The 18,114-nt window shown below is 44.8% G+C and overlaps 1 protein-coding gene across 1 annotated transcript; it reads left to right on the forward strand.

The window, feature by feature from the left end:
• Window positions 1-5,092: 5,092 nt before the first annotated feature.
• Window positions 5,093-16,366, forward strand: LOC135901012 (glutathione S-transferase 1-1-like). Its single transcript, XM_065430643.1, has 5 exons — window positions 5,093-5,246; window positions 7,485-7,543; window positions 9,990-10,131; window positions 11,221-11,391; window positions 16,126-16,366. Exons 1-5 carry the CDS (start codon window positions 5,106-5,108, stop codon window positions 16,261-16,263), a joined length of 651 nt encoding a protein of 216 aa, XP_065286715.1. The 5' UTR covers window positions 5,093-5,105; the 3' UTR covers window positions 16,264-16,366.
• Window positions 16,367-18,114: the final 1,748 nt, after the last annotated feature.

Here is an 18,114-nt window from a genome sequence, read left to right on the forward strand (position 1 = left end):
TACCTTCCTCTTGTCCATGTCTTGTGTTGCACTGTAACGAACCTTACTATGAATCCTAACCAACTGGCCCAACTTGCCGTCCTGATGCTGGACAAGATTTTGCCTAGTGATAGCGCTGGCAGGCACCACGAAATTTTCAAGAAATTCCACTTACAGCAAGGCCGCGGCCTCAACGCGAAAGCGACTTTGCCGCTTAGGTAACATATTTAACTGGACCCTCGAGGGACCATTCTATTCCCACTATATAGTCGAGTAGCGCAACCATCTCCCTTCGTCTTACTACAAGCTTCGGAAGAACTTCCGAGGCTTGTAGTAAGACGAAGGGAGATGGTTACGCTACTCGACTATATGGTGGGAATAAAAAGTTGTAAAATGTTATTTGAGTTTTTGCCGTGCTTTGAACTCACACATCATAGTGCTGCACTTAATAGTCCTTGTTATTTCTTCAGAACAAGTTTTTTTCTGCTGCGTAGTCCTACATTTCTTTTTATCTTTGTGAAGCAATCTCTCACAGACATTCATATGTAACACACATGGTAGCCTCAATAACAAGTATCTTGGCGTGCCGTGATTTGTCACAAGGCATTCGAAAGGGCACGCCATATAAAGCACGCACACTAACCTATCTTGATTCATAAACTGAGCATTTTTAGAGCTTTTGATCATGACCTCTGCAATTTACGTCCCGTATGAGGCATCCGGGAACAGGGTCACCTGCAGTCAGTTTTATTTACGATGGCAACGGCCACAATTAAAGGAGACAGAAGAAGGACCTTTCACCGGATACTTCACTCAAAACGCTCATGATGGTCCAGCGCACTGGTTCAAACGGGCAGTGTGACATCCGGTGTAAAGCTTACGTATCCTTAGTTCTCTCGCGGTTCACTGCCTCGGAACCAAAAGCAATATCTGGGACAGGCGCGTGTATGCGCGCCCAGATGCAGTCATGGCGGTTTCAAAGCAAATTTCGAGCAAGCAGGAAACATCACTGGCAGGATACACAGCAGACGGCGTGCTTGAAGCCTCCACGACTGTGTAAATGATGGCTACCTCCACCATTTGTGTTGTTTTTCGTGGTTTCCTTTAGTTCCAAATGTGTAATTTCTCAAGGCTGTATTGTAGATCGGGTTCATACAAGCTTTGTGCTTACAGATGAAGAAAACAAATACGTTTGGAGACCCAGAACTGCACTGTGAAAGCAAGTGTCCTGTTTTCTCGCAACCGAGGCAGCTCCAATCGAATTCATTTTACCGATGGCCTCGTATCAACTTTCACAGGTTGACACGTTAAAACATTACATTACATTCTTTAAAGAAGAGGTAACATTTACTGCACTAAATAGACTCGTTATATGTAGTTTCCTTCCTTCAGAAAAATAAATGAATCGCACTGGCTATGTTACCCCGGCAACAGGTGCATTATTAGCATACAGTGTTCTTAGGCACTAAGCTTAACATTTTAGCTTCATAACGTTCTTGCGCTTGAACGTAATCTGCAGTATGCTGCTTGTTGTGGTTTATGTTGAGAGTGCTACGGCAAGGAGTAGCTGGCAGTGATCATTGTTTTCTTGTTTATGCTTTCAACCCTATGAAATTCCTTTATCATCAGGGTACACGTCGACGACAAAAACAACGACTAATTCCTTAACAAATGTATGTTAACTGGATAACTTATACATTAAACACACTTAAGCTATCTAATTGAACTCTCTCCCTTTTCAGAGGTATGCTAAAAGTCTGCATGCTGGAATTACCCACACAACGCTAACGTCTTCCGCCCAACCCTAATCCCTTCAGGCGCGCATTAGTTTTGTTCATAGAAAATTCAATTCTGATACACTTATTTGCCTATTAATATTTAATAAGTACATACAGCCGCATGACAGATTACGAATTTCTCATTGTGAGCTTCGTTTCGTCTACAAATTTGAACTCGACGCCTAAACTCCCCGAAGTACTTGAGGTGCAGTAAGAACACTGAACTTCCCGCGTGTGCTGATTCTGCTTGACAAACAGCGAGCAGCTATATCGTTAACTTCAGAAATGCAAATCGTAGCAATAAAAAAAAAAAGCTGAAAGCCTACTACATGTTGTACTGTTGTTCAAGCGAACACGCGCATGTCTATCTTTCAAATCCTTTATCAATGCAGGCTTCGATCATGGAAATAAACTTTGCAGCATAGATCCATAAAGTATCACCTGAGTACGTAGGCAAACCACGTTAAATATTACTATTCCAATTATTGCTTCAAATGTTGAGGTGGTACCCTGGCATGTACAATGGTGCACGCAGCACCTGAAGGCGTTAAGAAGCACTCAGATTTCCATACAACAAGGGACAGGTGGTGTCAGTAGCACTATCCGTTTTTAATTTTAATCAGGATGTGCGAGACAAGCTTAGTAAGCGACGCTACATCGAGTTGGCCTTTGCTGAGTGCCATGCGACACTACCCCCATTTTGGGTGCGTCTCTGTCCGACCATAGAGCAAATAAATGTTTCTGTCAAATAAGGGTTTCAGTTACTAATTAAATATTAACTAATCGAGTTGAGGTGCAAAGCCTTCACAGTGCGTAGCACCTGAATCTGAGAGGAGGTCCTCATTAAAAAGAGATGTGCTTGCGCCAATTTCCGTTGCGCCGCAGATGTAGAAAAGAAACGGACGAATTGTAGTCAGCCTTGTCACTAATTATCGCATTGTACTTCTCTCGGCATGCTCCTCTCCTTGACATACTGCTCTCCACAAACATCGTCTTCGTTTCGTGACACCCTGCACTGCGTCTACACTAGGGTATAGTCGACAAACAAAGCGTGCATTGGCACGAATTGCTATTTGCATTTCGGCATTGCTTGTGAAGGGTGCAAAGCAAAAACAATGCATGATGTTACAGTTGTGGCCTGCATGCTGCATAAACATTGCGTACAACTGCATGTTTTGTAGCATTATGTAGGATGCTATCTGAAACATTTCGGCTGGGTGGTGGCTACCCAGCATCGTTTGAGATTACACAAAGTGGTCCTATGCCAGCCAACGGTATTTGTGTAAGGCAAAGAGCTACCTGTCTGACGCGAGCGTGTACGTGTCGACAGCAGCTTGACAATGGTGACGATGATCTTGTGATTCCAATGGCACAATTTCTACTCTTACAGCTCAACGTGAGCATACGACATGCCACTTATTGGGTTGTGTGTAGGTACTGAACGAGAGCGAATGCGAGTGAAACACCGATTGGCCCGTTATCAGTGACTACGCGTCATACTAGGGTACGTACCTATACCTATTTACGTCGTGTATACCAAAACGACGATGACATCTGCACTACAGTGTTGAATCGCTAAATCATGTTCGACTTAGGCGGATCATGAAGGCAGTAAAGCATCGTGCAGTTCCTACATAGCGTTATTTGCCACCAGGAAAGTACTGCGGAATGTGAGCTGATCCCGGAGACGGTGCAGAGACTCTAGCACAGCGTCTTAAAGCGCGAGCTGTCACGGCAAATGAACGCAAGAAACTGGCACACATCACAGGCGCCTCTCAAAGAGCTAGTCGGTTTTGGCACGCAAAGAATGCGCGCACGAAGGTGGCCTAATGACTAGGATATTTGGCTGCTGTGCACGAAAGGAGAGGCTAGGTTTCCCTGCCACCTAGGCATTTATTACCTTTATGGAGGTGCGAAGTACGACGACAAAGTAAAACACCTCCAACCTCCCACAAAATATTTTGTTTTACAGGATTTCATCACCCGCTTCATGAAAGCCTCGCTTCACATGGATTTGACATGTGCATTGTATCGACAGGCTTCCTTCTTGCTATGTGTTTGCGTGCGGGCCTTGGTGCGTGGGTGCGTGCGCGTGTGCCTGTCTGCGTATGAGTGAGTGAGTGAGTGAGTGAGTGAGTGAGTGAGTGAGTGAGTGAGTGAGTGAGTGAGTGAGTGAGTGAGTGAGTGAGTGAATGAGTGAGTGAGTGAGTGAGTGAGTGAGTGAGTGAGTGAGTGAGTGAGTGAGTGAGTGAGTGAGTGAGTGAGTGAGTGAGTGAGTGAGTGAGTGAGTGAGTGAGTGAGTGAGCGAGTGAGCGAGCGAGCGAGCTATTCGCTAAGACAGCAGGAGCCACGATCGGCAATGTCCGGGAGGGTTCTCAACGAAGGCGGCGCCATGGATTAGGGGTCGAAGTGTTCCCTTTCAAAACCTCAATGTTGAAAAAACGCGCTGTAGGCGCCACCGAATGATTCGTAGACGGGCTGTCACAATCAAAGATACCGTTTCCACAATTTCACACCGCACAAGTCGGCACCCTATGGGCAATGTCATCCTTTACAGGCTGTACCCTCGTATTTCCTGAAAATTTTGGGAAAGAGAACCCTCAGTTACTAACAGAAGAATCTGAAATCACTTCATTATAAAGCTAAACTTAAAACGGCAGCTTGGACCTTTCAAGCGATTCATTTTCTTTCATACAGGTTTGGTCAGGCTTTCCCATCTATGCTAACTCCCTGAGTTCTAAAATAATTGGATCTGATAGGTCGCCTCTGATGTAAAAAGGAAAACAGGCAGGGTTCAGTATGCTTCGAGTGGTGGTCATGTATTAATAATTTTCTTAGATTGCGTTGGGAGTAATATCGTCATATCGCTCCACAGTCGCTATAGATGATCTTTTGAAGAATGCAGGCGTTCAGGCCACATTTGGAGTCCATTAGCCCCCTTTGCATTGCAATATTATTTAGTGCAGCAATGAATCAATATAGTTGGCAAGAAGTTGCACGCTTAGTGCCCTACGGAACAGAACAAGCCCAATGGGCACCATAGCAGCTCATCATACAATGAAGTATAGGTGCGCCCTTTCAAACGCCGACGCATGTCCTGACCACATAAAATATAGCAATTATTTTCTTTATGTATGCATTCTCTGCGCTGTTCCAAATCGCATCCGTGGGCGCCAGCTGTGCTTCAGAATGAAGCCCGTGCTACATAGTGTGGTAGATGTGTTGGCGTATGCTGACGCCGGAAATTGTGGGCCCTTAAAACGGCACTTCTCAAAGCGCTCGCCGTCAGGACGCTTCAGTTCGCTTTAGCTCCTGGTTCGAGAACTGCCGCTCGTTTCACCGATTGCCATGCCTCCCGTCCTGTACAACATAGCAGGCAGCTCACCTTGCGGCTTCATCCGTACTCTGGCCAAGAAGCTCGGCGTAGAGCTGGAGCTCAAGAACCTTGATTACTTCAAGAAGGAGCATCTCACTCCAGAATACCTCAAGGTTAGCAATGAGGGGATCGTGCCGAAGCATTTGCGCATCTACTCCTTTGTACTAAGCTTGATTTCTCTCGCTATTCGTGGGCTTTAAGAAATCTATTAAATATGTTCGTCGGTGACGTGGCCCTTTTGCGATTAAGAGCTAGCGAAAATACCTTTTTTAGGCTTCATAGCATGTGAGCATTAGCTACGCTAGCAGTTAATGACTATACAGGTGTAGTTGAAAAGTTCGGGATCTTTGGCCGAGCTTTCTAATTCTTTTGGGCAAGCGCTGACCTCTACTGTACTTCATGCAACCATATTTACGTGCAGGACCATTCCATCTCTGTTGCGCTACATTCTGCTATATAATTTATTGGTATTTACAGGAACAGTACTTCAGCAGTTGTCTGTTTGATATTGTTCGCTGCGTCCAGTTCCTGGCTAATAAACGTTTTAAAATGACTCCAACGCCGACGATGTACACGCACAGTGGTTTTGCACCACGAAGCTGTATTTATTACTCAGTAATTTCCTGAACGAGAGAGCATTTTGACAGCTTTGTTTGCTGATGAAGTCCAGTGCTGAATGGCCGTCAGTTTGTGGCTTGTCAATCGTAACAGTAACATTAATTTATCAAGTATGTTTAAAGAGGGTTCTGAAACGCGTTTCTAAATAATCGCAGAACAAAGGATGTCGTCTCACGAATTTCATGCCGCAAATACTTCTTCGGTTATTTCCACTATCGCACTGATACCTTCCTTTCTCTCTCTTTGCGTCTTCGCTAGCGCTCTGTAAGCTACTCAGCAGCGAAGCCAAAAGGGCAAAGTTCCGAACGAAAGCTGAGTCTCGCGGCGGTGAAAGAGATCGTCGCCCTTCTATGTGGCGGCCGGGGTTGACTACGGTACACGGCATGCCACTGCCATCTTGCAGGCCAAGCGCAGCTCAAGGAGCTACATGCAGTGCAATGATTACGTTACCTGGCCCTTGCGCCAATAAAAACCAAACATTCATTCAAGATGACCTGATTTTTCTGACTTTCAGAGATTGCAGGCATATATATTTTTCATTTATTTACCCCAAACTTCGCAATTGTGCATTACTCAGAATGCTCACGCGATCACGAATCAGCCAATGAGATTGATCGACCAGCTACTTTCAATGTGACGGAATTGTTGAAGGGAGGGTTAGCGATTTTGCACTGTGTTTGACACGAGACTGTGAATTCGCTGCTGCTTGCAGTACCCTAATATTTGGCTCGAATGTTCAGAGTGCACTCTAGACATATCCGCAACGTTTCTTTACATTGTTCAAGAAGTGTTTCAGGGCCCATTTAAATTATGGCTCTCCCATATTCACACCTCTACCATCATCATCAAGGCTAGCCAAAGTAACCCTGCTGCAGGGCAAATGTGGTCAACTTAGCGGGGTTAAACGTACAAGTGTTCGGCACTTCGACAATGCTAGGGCCATGTACTCATAATTTCTAATTTGCTGGGTTGATATATTTCTGTCACATTCTAATACGCGGTGAAACTTCATATTAGGTTGAAGTAGAACGCTTAACTTCTCGCCTTTAATTCCAACTCGGCAGGTTTGTCTTTCTCTTCACGAATGCTACTTTTATAATATTTCTCCGCATCCATCCAAAATAACTATCAACCATAATAAGTATGAACCAAGTTGCCCACAAACGAGTACTGACCACAACTTTCTCAAGAGCTCTTCCGCAACATCGGAAACACACCTTGGAATAAATGAAGTTGAAAATATTTAGTGACTATATTTTCTACCGACTATATATACCATTGCTGTTATTGTAAATTTGGAGAAGCGAAGTTGTCTGTGCTGATCGCAGCAAACGCAACCAGCCAAAATGTATGCTGAGGTCAGCTACTTCCAGGCGAACATTAATTATCATCTAAGATGGTTGCAGCTCACTCAATTCATCAACAAGAGGCTCCTATGAAGATTTGCTGTACTTTTATATTCTAAGTTCCAGTTATCGTTACAAAATTTATTCCACAGATGACTCCGAAAGGCGACTCTTATTCTCAGTGTGAAAACATTACATAAAAAATCAATCACCGAACGTTTTTCAGGATTGAGAGACATAACTGTTGATTTCTAGAAAATGAATTTCTTGACGATTGTCATCAATTTAAAATGAATACACGCTAATAAATGATCCCGTCGCTACAGGCGGCAATGGGCCCGTTAGCTCGTAATTATTCACAATAACTGGATGTTTTCTGTTCTGCAGATCAACCCGTTTCACAAGGTACCAACTTTGGAAGACTCAGGATTTGTAGTTTACGAGAGGTATGTAAGCACACGAAGTTTCTTCTTTCACAGCCTACACATGAACAGAAATAGTGTGCATCCAAGGGTCTGGAACTGCGGAGAATGTGCAAGAGCTCATATTAAGATGAGGTTCAGTTCAGTTTCAGTTCTGTTCAGGTGCCTCAAGAGGTCGCATAGATATCTCGTGCGAAACGAAGAACACTCGCTTGCTGTGTATTAATTTTCTTTGATGGCCCAGCCTTCTGGAAAACGTGACCAGCAAGTAGTAGGGATCCTAATGTTACACCATGCGACGACTCTTGCCTAAGCATTATTCACTTTGCTTGCTGTTGCTCGCACCAGTGCAACTTGGCTCGTGCGTACTGAGGCATTACATTAAACAAGAAATTAAACAAGTGAATAAATGAATACATTATTAATAAATTATTCATTTTTAATGCATATTTTGTCTAGCGAGGTAAGTTCCCCAAGGCTCCTTATATATCGCTTAGGTGCCTGATAGTAATGTATATGACTGCGTTGAAATAATATTCTAGCGCCACGATCCAAATGCTATCAAGTACAGATTTTGCTTTTAGATGTCGAGTAATAACGTGCTTTCTTTCTCTTAAAGAGGCTACAAGCACTGCGACTTTAATAAAAAATATTGTGTATGCAAATATTAGGATGTGCAGGAAAATATCGTTTAGAATTTCAGTGCCAGACATTAAAAAAGGAAAAAAAGAATAAGCACTACGAGTCACCTTCATTCTGATGGTTACGCAGGACGAAATTTCGCTTCTCTTAGTGGCTGCATATTTTGTGCACTTTGCAAGGGCTCTCGGGAAACAAACAGAGCCTACGAGAAAAGTCGGCACATATCTGCAGCTGCCTCTGGCTGACTGCGGCGCTTTGATTTTTCTTGAATTTTGTTTGCCTTTAGTATGCGCTTATAGTGAATTAGAACTTAATATATTGGCATCCTGACGTCTAATTAAGTACACCCACCACGCTGTTAACTCTAACATTCATAAAATTCTAGCGGGCATAACTAGAGCCGAGGTGGTGGGGAGCGGGCTCAGGTGATTATGCAAGCATTCTGAGAGAATTTGTTCTAGGACAGGTTGATGCACATGCCTAAATATATTGTTGATCGCACAAAGTATAGGAACAGGGGAACAGGAAAAATAGAGAAATCAGAGCATCTCTCATTTTTCATTTTCCTCTGCTTCATGTTCATTTACATTGCGCCAGAAACAATGTTTAGTAAATACAAATACGCACTGATTGTTTACTGTTGCCGTGGGCACACACCTTCTGATGCTTACGTACGTGTTTGTTAACTAGTATTTACCTTTTGACGCTGCACAAAAGCAGCTGCAAACTTGCAACACTAGAGAAACACAGGGAACACATTGTTGATTGTTGATGTGAAACGGCTGCTAAAAACAGTGTTGTCATAGTGCATCCATGGCACTGATTTTTTCAGCAACTTTTCCATTTGCGATTATGCCTGCTTCAGGAATTGCTTGAAGCAAGCGCTCTTCTACTGTCCTTTCGTAATCACAAAATATTTATTGACAGTGGCGAAGACAGATTGCCAAAATTAGGCTCGGACGTTGTTTGTAGTACTACAAACATAAATGTTCACATTCAGCAGGCATTTAAAGTATACAGAAGGATGTGCTTGTATTGCGCTGCCCTAAGAGGGGGCCGTACAGGTGCCTTAAGCTTTAACTTGTTTTTTTTTTCATGTACATTCTGTTAAAACATTGCACTGCCCGATATTCAATGCCTTAGAGCTTTGTTGTCAGCATAATTTATTTTTTCGAACTTTCGCGCAACACTCGTACAGTCCCGAATCGAGCCCCCTAGACCCCCCTCACCCCCCCCCCCCCCCCCCGAATTGGCAAGCTTCAGGGAAAATTCGCGAAAGTTCGCAGGACTGTGGAAGGTACAGACATCTTACGATATGTGTAGTAAAGGAACATAGCATTTTCTGTCTAAAAAAAGGAAGGTGCATAAGGAGCGCGCCAAATACACGAGAAATGTTATTTGGAGATGTTCGGTATAGACCCCACGGCTGAGCCTATAAAAAAGGTTTTATACTGTAAGCGATATTTCATTGTTATTGTATAGAATACGATGGGTCAAAAGTGTTCTATCAGCTGCAAGGAGTTCTGTCTTTTTTCTCCTGAATAAGCATTCGCAGACGTCGCGGCCCTAAGGAAAAATCACGATGATTGTCACCCAGCTGCATTCGCCGTTGAAATGTGGTTTGGAAGAGAGCTTCGGCATCTGCGGATTCGGAGACCCCGCCTAATAAGATGCGCCCTGTGTGACGTCATTTCCTTTGATAAGCTGTCTACGTGTGCATAGAGGAGCATGACAGGGCTAATGTGCGAACTTATCGGTTCAAAGCCTAGAGCTTTGTAGCTTTCGAGTGGCGCACATTTTTATCCTTGTCCTTTCTAAAATCTTGCAGCCTCGCCATTGCTTACTACTTGCTACGCAAGTATGCTCCCAAGTCTGAACTGTACCCGGAGTGTGTGGAGCAACGCACCCGCATAGACCAGATCCTCGCTGCTGTTTCGTGCACGATTCTGCCGCATAAGGTGGCCTTTTTTGTGAGTACCCCAATTTGCTACAGCAATCCACATCTTGCACTTCGACCACAGGGGGTCTTTATTGGCCCTTTAGGCTAACCGTCCATCTATTTGGTTTGCAAGACCGGCGAAATTTCATTTCTTAACGTATCCATAATTCGCTTCGGTAATCTTTTAACCTGACAAAAGTGTTCAAAAATAAACCAGAAATGACATGGGTGTACTGCGGGGAAAGAAAGAGAGAGGTTCTCTATAAGAAGGCACAACTTTTTATCGGCGTTTTCCACTTTCGTGGCGCATTCGTGGTATATTACAGCTTTCCGGGCACAATACTGCTTTCGTGGCATTCAGCATATGCAGTCGGAAAATGATTAAGAGATTTGATACGAGAGTGTAAAAAAAATAACCGACGATTACTATACTTGCTGATGCTAATTTTAAGTGCAGCTGCTTATTTTTGGATTCGCGATATATTCTGGCAAAGTGTTTGATTCTGAACGACAGGGTCCTCTCAGTGGTGGTGTTAAGCCTCTGCTAGGGCCGCTAGCTTAGCAGCTGCGGCCGACGAATCACTTCAAATGGTGCCCCTCGCTCATTATTTAGAGAGAATCGGCTGACACTATTTTGTATTATATTGTCACGTGACTGTGACAGTTGAGAAGGACACAGTGTAGAAAATGTGAGTTATAAAATTAACTGTTCATTGGGTGAACTTGTGCCCTGCAAAACAAGGAACACTCAAGCACAACGACAGCGCCGACCGGAGTTGGCGAACGTCGTAAATTCTTATCTTCTGATCGTAAATTCGTAAATCATAATCGTAAATTCTGGTTCGCCCCCCTCCCTTCCATTCCCCCGTGGCTTTTCGCATGACGGAAGACGATGCGTTCGAGCTCACCGCTTGCCTCCTGCGCGTGCGTCACATCGAGCTCCGATCGCTGGCTTCCCTCGCGTGCTTTTACTCGTATATACAGCATACGATAAGCGGCGATGTTGTTATCGCCCTTGGACTTTATATGGTGACGGCGACGGCAAAATGCGCCTGGAGTTTGCATATAATTGAGAAGCCGTGATCTTTCAATTACTGATGTCGGTTTTGTTTCTGTGCAGCGACCCCTCTTAGCTGAAAAGAGAAAGCCTACCAGCGAAGAAGTGGCAGCATTCGAAGAAAATGTGCTCAAGGGCTTCGAGCACCTTATCGGTGACGACAAGTTCGCCGCAGGTGACAAGGTCACACTGGCTGACTTCTGCCTCTTCTCAGGCATTATTGGAGTGTTCGAGGTAAGCAACATACGGACCAAGCATGCGCGCGTCTCTCTCTCTCTCTCTCTCTCTCTCTCTGTGTGCGTGTGCGTGCGTGCATGAATGCGCGCGTGTGCCTGCATGCAAAAATGTAAACTGTAAGGAAGAAGAAATGCACCGTGCAGAGCTCCGCTGCCGGATCGCCAATGCTACTGAAGTGGGGCTCGGGCTAGACGTCGTTCCTGGTATGACTGGCTAAGCCTACGCTGTTGCGTCTTGTTGTCCGCGTCCATCGTGCCGTCCACAGCCATGTCGGACTTCTTTGCCATAAAACTAAAGCTTTGACATATTCGTGCAGAACTAATGAAATTATCGAAGTGAACGGAATACATATACTAGAGCAAAAAATTTCGTATGACAAAAAGAATACTGATCGAGCTATTTGTAAACAAAGTGGAATAAAAGGTGCACGTCGAGTTCTTTGGTAACAAGAAAAAAAAACTTACCTATAGCAATATTAGGAAGGTGCAGGTAAGGCCGTCCACGACAGGACGTGTCGACAACTGAGAAGCTTTGAATTGGTGAACTGCTTTCATGTATCTGGCGCACCATAAGAATGACAGTAAGGTAACAAGAGCACGATCTTTCCCCACTTTAGAACATAAGGATGCCTGTAAAAGATTGGCGGCCAGCATGAGGACACCCTTTTATAGGGAATCTTTAATAGCCTATCTACCCCCTTTTGTTAGCATTTAGCTCAAAGAGGTACAGGCTAACAAGCTCCTAGAAAAATTAAGCTTCGCTTTATAAGGTTGAACCCATGCAGGGATGCCAGCAAGGCTCCACGCATTTGGGTGTCGTTTAACATGAAATATTAAAGCGAATAGGTTTCTTGTGCTCGTTCGCCTGTTTTTATGCGAAGCATATTACTAAAGCTCAACCCAGCTCCTCAGGCGCGGCGGTGTCGCCTTCAATACCACGTGGCACCGTGACGTCACGACAGAGGACAAACGGGGCTCCAACTCGCGCCGTCGCTCGCGTCGTCGCGGCGGTATATAAGCAGCTGCGCTTGCCTCTGCTAGACACTCACGAGGTGAGATGCCTCCTGGCGACAGAGCTGCTCATTGGAATGAGAAGCGAAGGTTGCGGCGTGCAGAGACTGTTTCTAGGTGGCTTTGCTACGGCGCAGCGACTACGCGCCCCGCATCGGACGCGGTGAGCGTCGAGCAACGCAGCGTTCGGAGCGACAACGAAATGTGTGCCTGAGCAAGCGCCGCACGCCTGAACCGACGTCGACGACACCGGCTTTTCTGCGACACGAGCTCCTTAACGCTGTCGCGTTAAAATAATAGCTAGTATACTTCGCATCCTGGGCTTAACCTTAGCTAAGCCACAGCCAGTTTTTTGTGATGATTGGTGGTCGGACTTTCACCGCGGTCAAAAAAATACCTTTGCATAGGTCACGTGCTATTGCGCAACCAAGTCGCGCCGTTTGTTCATCGCCAAATGCTATTGGACCGGTGGTTGCATGAGAACTTTGGCACGTGTAAAGGCTTTTACGGTGCGGTGGATTCATCTCCTACGGTGGAGCTTTCTCGAAGCAAAGCACTCCTGTTCTCCGTCCAGTCTCGCCCCCTTGTGGAGGCTACGGGAGAGGGCTCCGTCGATGGCCTTCCACGCTGGCGCTCGCGTTGCTGCAGTCAGCACACGCATGACGAAACGGCACATGTAGTCGCGTAATAGTGGTGGTGATGAGCATTGTGGCATAACTGCAAATCACGAAGGAATCTTTTTCATTGTCCGGAACTGGGCCACAAAAGCAGGTGACACTCGAAGCATATCGACAGCGGCGAACGCAGTCGCCGATCGTCGAAATCTGTTCTGCGGGTCAAGCACGTCGGCTTTTGTGCGTGCGTCGTCGAAAGTTCTAGGGTAATCGCTGGTACACGCGTCTGTACCAGAAAATATTACACAATAAGGTTTGCGCATGCAACCTGATTACGCAAAGTACACGTTTCAATATGTGTAGCCACCGCGACACATGTGCTGGCTGACAACTGCATTCGCTACGGTATTCCGCAATGAAAAAAAAAAGTATACCCAAGGAGCCTCATTGAAACCATTGCATTCCATAGCGCTCATAATCCCTTTAATAAAGGCAGCAGCTTTCTATTAAGGGTCGGCTATTCGCTACATTTCTGGTTTCCATATAATGTGTCTGAACGCGCAGGCCTCACCGCCTACGCGATGGTGATCGCAGAAGCATGTTCGGAGTATTAATTTCAAGTACGAAATATAATATCATAATTCTTTTATTGTTTAATAATCAAGACGGTGCTATCAAGTAAACATGAATGATGGAATACTTTCCCGTTGCTATTGGCGGTCGTAATTTGTTACCATCGTGTAATAAATATTTCGAGAAGCGCTGCTGAAAGAACTTCAGTGGCTACTGAAGCTGCGCCACATCACATTTGGGAAAGTAGAGACCAGATATTTTGATTCGTGGAGAAATGAAATGTCTGGTTGAAGCGTGTGTCCCTTTGTTTGTAGATGTAATCTTTTGAGGGGATCAATGTTATAGGCAACAACTGGGTACAGTACATTTCCAGAGTACCCTCTGTGTTATAGATACAAGCGCCTAAATTTGCAGCAGATAACTTCTGGTTTGTAGCGGTGACTCCTTTTGACAAATCTGTGCAATGCACTGATATTATAAATATTGCTGCACCCATGTAATTCTCAGAGTTTATGTCTGAGGGTACCAAACTTGTGGACTACAGACATGCGATTCTTGTCAAAGTACCCTTCACCGTACGTACGCCATTGTGGATGTTTACAAAGCATTTATGGTAACGAAGTGTTAATTATTGCTTCATTGTAATCATCAGGGAAGTAATAAAACCAAAATTTAGAAAGCGAAAGTACATGCCGCGCTCGGGCCTGTCCCCTTGAAGGAAAAGTCGCGTTGTTCAAGCCAACGCTCCTGCAGAGTTCGAAAATGCTGTGCTTGTATATGACCGGCAGAATGACTACCGGTGAACTTTGCGGTCTCTCTAACATCTCAGATAACCAAGGCGTGTCCCCTTCGCCACGACCCCAACGTTATGAAGAAACAGTGTTTCAAGGCGAAGGTAGTAATAAAACTAGCTCAACTTTTTCAGTTCAGAAAACACATGCGCGACAAAAACTCCACCATACAGTCCAAGGGAACTGTAATAATGGCTTAGAACGCACAAAGGGAACATTACACATTATTAAGGGAGATGTCATGAACGAGCATATTTATGAACTGCTGAACTAATTGATCTTGTATGATATTTAAGCTGGTACAGACGATTACCTTAAAAAAGTGCTCGTGTTGGTCATTTTTTATGTTTTTGTCATCTTAAGGGCCGATTCAACTTACCATTATCTGCATCACTCATACTAGAAGTGTGCAAAGTTATTGTGAAGTGTAAGCGTGAAATTAAATTATGAGTTACGCTAAGTTAAATACAAGCTGAACTATAAGTAGGCGGCGGAGCATTCGCGTCGCTACTTTGCTGATAATATCGGCCCATTTTTTATGATGTATAACCATGCTGGTGGGTCAAGTATGTGACCGCATCAGGCAACACCGCTCACAGTGAAGCCGCATCACTTGTAATTTCTATCAAGACTGTCTTTAATAAGTATTCCGTTCTTCGAGCATTTCTAGCCTACGTGAATTCTCTCTAATTTTTAACCGGTGCTCGGCTTGTTGCTTGACAATACCTCGAAGCGTTTGATTACAGCTTTTGTTAGCATGCTTTCTTGAACGCGAGTAGAGTAAGTACGCTAACCTTGTTTTTATTTTTAAGTTATTCTTTGTTGCATTACGCATATGGCCCAGTTAGAGTTATTGAAACGAATTACCTGAAGGAAAGTAGAAAAGTAGATACGCGAGAAATCACTGAGTTGAGGTGGCTAGGTAAAGAGATTCACTGATTATGTTTCAACTTATTCACTTCCGAGGAAAAGTTTCAATTTATCTATAAAAGCCAAAATTTAGTGGAGCCACATTTAAAATTACGGGAATTTACGTGCAAAAACCACTTTCTGATTGTGAGGCACGCCGTAGTGGAGGACTCCAGAAATTTCGACCAACTGGGGTTCTTTAATGGGCACCTAAATGTAAGCACACGGGTGTTTTCGGATTTTGCCGCCATCCAAATGCGGCTGCAGTGTCCGGGATTCGATCCCGTGACCTTGTGCTCAGTAGCCCAACACTATAGCCACTGAGCAACCACGGCGGGTGGAGTCACATTTATTTAGTGGTAATTTGCTGAACAGTACATTTGTGTTTCAGTTAAGATCATTCCGAAATGTTCGGAACACGCTTTTAGATTCCCTACAAAACGCAACACCCATTTACTTGCTGGGAGCTTTCAGGGCTGGATATGCCGAAAGCGGTGAAATATTTTCAACTTCTCATTAGCGAACATGACTTCCCCTAGGCTTCGTTTCAATTTCGCAAATGCAACACGTTCCCTAAAGTGCCTCATTGAAAGATCCTTAATGAATGCTTTTATTTATCTACTTCAGCATTGCGCATGGTCACGCAAGTAATGCCCTAAGCTTTCTTAAATGAATCTGAAAGGGTGTCACAACGCTTCCTGTTACCGGTAATTTAAAATCTGTTCAGAAATAAAAATGAAGGAAGTGGTTGCCAGCACATATTTGCTTTGAACATTTCCAGCAGTTCGAATGAGGCACCGTAAATTGTATTTCTACTCTACTTTAAAATTTCAGATGCGCTTCTTCAACAAGGCCAAGTTTCAGAAGCTGAGCAGCTACTACGAGCGCGTCCTGCCCGAAATCACTGGCTTCGATGAGATCTACAAGCCAGCAATCACCCACTTTCAGGAGCGCTATGGTGGTCTGAAATGAATCCTAGAAGGTCGAGAATTATGTCATAAAATATGCTCAGCTACAACAAGACGTCGCTCACCAGAATAAAATGTGACGTACTTTGTAATACAAGATTTCAAAATGATCTTCTCTCGGTATTTTCGCTCCTGAGTTATGTAGCTTTTACAGAAGTCTCAAAATGCTGCGTTCAGACCTAGCGGAAAGCTTGCTAAACATTGCGCAGAGCTTCACAGCTTCTGCATTACGACCGGAAAGAAAATTTATTAGAAATCAGTCGTATGTGAGAACTGAGGCCAGGGAGAGAGACTGAAGAGTGAAAGACAGGGAAGTCAATCAGACGAAAGTACGGTTTGTCATCGTGTGCAAGTGAAAGAAGGTTAGGGACTAATGAGAAAGAAAAGGATAGAACACCAAGAGCGTGATTTTTCCTAGTGTTGAGATTGAAAATCTCTAGCCTACTGAAGTGAGTCGACTTCAGGAAATGCATTAACATACGTGTCACTTTTTTGAACTTGTGAACCGTATGGCTACAGTTGAAGCATTGTGGTCACCGAGAAATATTCGTGTGGAATAGAAGGCGCTGCTCGGGATAGCGGGGACAGATGCACAGATGTCCGATTAGACTCCTCATGTCTGCTACTGTCGCAGGTAGGTGTGTCACTCATTCCAATGCAGAATGAATAGCTCTGTGAATTTCACATGCAGCCACAACAAACACGACAATGCGGCATCATCGCGGGACGGGCCCTATGGTAGCTGGAACTTCAGTGAGAGGTTCAGAATTGGCAAACGACAGTTCGAAACAATTAGAAAGCTCCATTCGGGTACAGTGGTATTACGAGCCAATAATCGGAGTCTGCTTGCTGGATCAACCGTAGAGAAGAGACATCAAAGCTGTCTGCGTTGCGTTGCGGGCGGATCTATAGCGGCACCAGCCGCAGCGAGGTCCTTTCCAAAGGTGCGTCAGTGATCCGGCAAACACTCTAAACGGTGTTGTGGCTCGAGTTGAGAGGTTGATGAGCCTGCTGGGTCTAGGAGACTAAATGGTAGAAGGTTCCGTGATGTAGGCTTGACAACACGCTCGCTCTCAATGACAGGCTTCAGATGACAAAGAAAAACGGCCCATATTCTCGGCGGTTTTTCAGCGACGTAAATAAGGTGATGAGGAGAGCCGCAAACTCAATCCTCGTCGATGTGTTAATGTGGATGTCATGGTCTCTAGGCGTAACACATGACGTAGTAAGTTTTTGCATAATGAGGAGCCTTATAGAAACAAAGCAAAAAGGCTTGTATAAGGCAGCACTAGAGAAAATGTATCTAAACATGCCTACGGAAAGGAATGCACACTGCGAGTTATGACCAACGCAGACAGTAAGAAATGCAAGTTTAGAACAATAAAAAGGACATAAAAAAGTCTAGGCGGGGTGGGGGGGGGGGGGCGGCGAGGTTCTGTAAGTGTTCACCTGATGTAGTGTCCATTTCAGCCACCGCTGATTGGTTAGAGGTGTACAAGTAGGGGAATACTGGCTGGTGGCGCCTGTGTCTTCCTCCCTGGTACTCTAGCCTAACAAATAAGTACCTCAGCAGCAGCCGAAACGGACAGCCACCTAGATGGACGCTAACATAATATGCGTCGTCCCCCCCCCCCCCATCTCTTTCCGTCGAAATCCTAGTGTGGACTCGATGTCACCAACTTAGACGTCCCGTAGCATGGCTTGATTCGACGACGAGGGAAATGGTGTCGCTGGTTTCCATGTCAGGGTGACCGGCATGGCCGAAAGTTGCGTCGACACCAAGTCTTAGAGCCTGTACCGCTTGGGCCTCTTCGCTAGGCCTGGTGAATGCAGGCGCAGGAGCTCGGCCAAGTCT

The sequence above is a fragment of the Dermacentor albipictus genome, chromosome 2 (genome assembly GCF_038994185.2).
Source record: "Dermacentor albipictus isolate Rhodes 1998 colony chromosome 2, USDA_Dalb.pri_finalv2, whole genome shotgun sequence".
Classification (NCBI taxonomy): Eukaryota; Metazoa; Arthropoda; class Arachnida; order Ixodida; family Ixodidae; genus Dermacentor; species Dermacentor albipictus.

Coding starts and splice junctions, on each gene's coding strand:
- LOC135901012 (XM_065430643.1), top strand. CDS start 5,106: ATGCCTCCCGTCCTGTACAACATAGCAGGCAGCTCACCTTGCGGCTTC. Junction 7,544..9,989: donor GGATTTGTAGTTTACGAGAG/GTATGTAAGCAC, acceptor AAAATCTTGCAG/CCTCGCCATTGCTTACTACT. Junction 10,132..11,220: donor CGCATAAGGTGGCCTTTTTT/GTGAGTACCCCA, acceptor GTTTCTGTGCAG/CGACCCCTCTTAGCTGAAAA.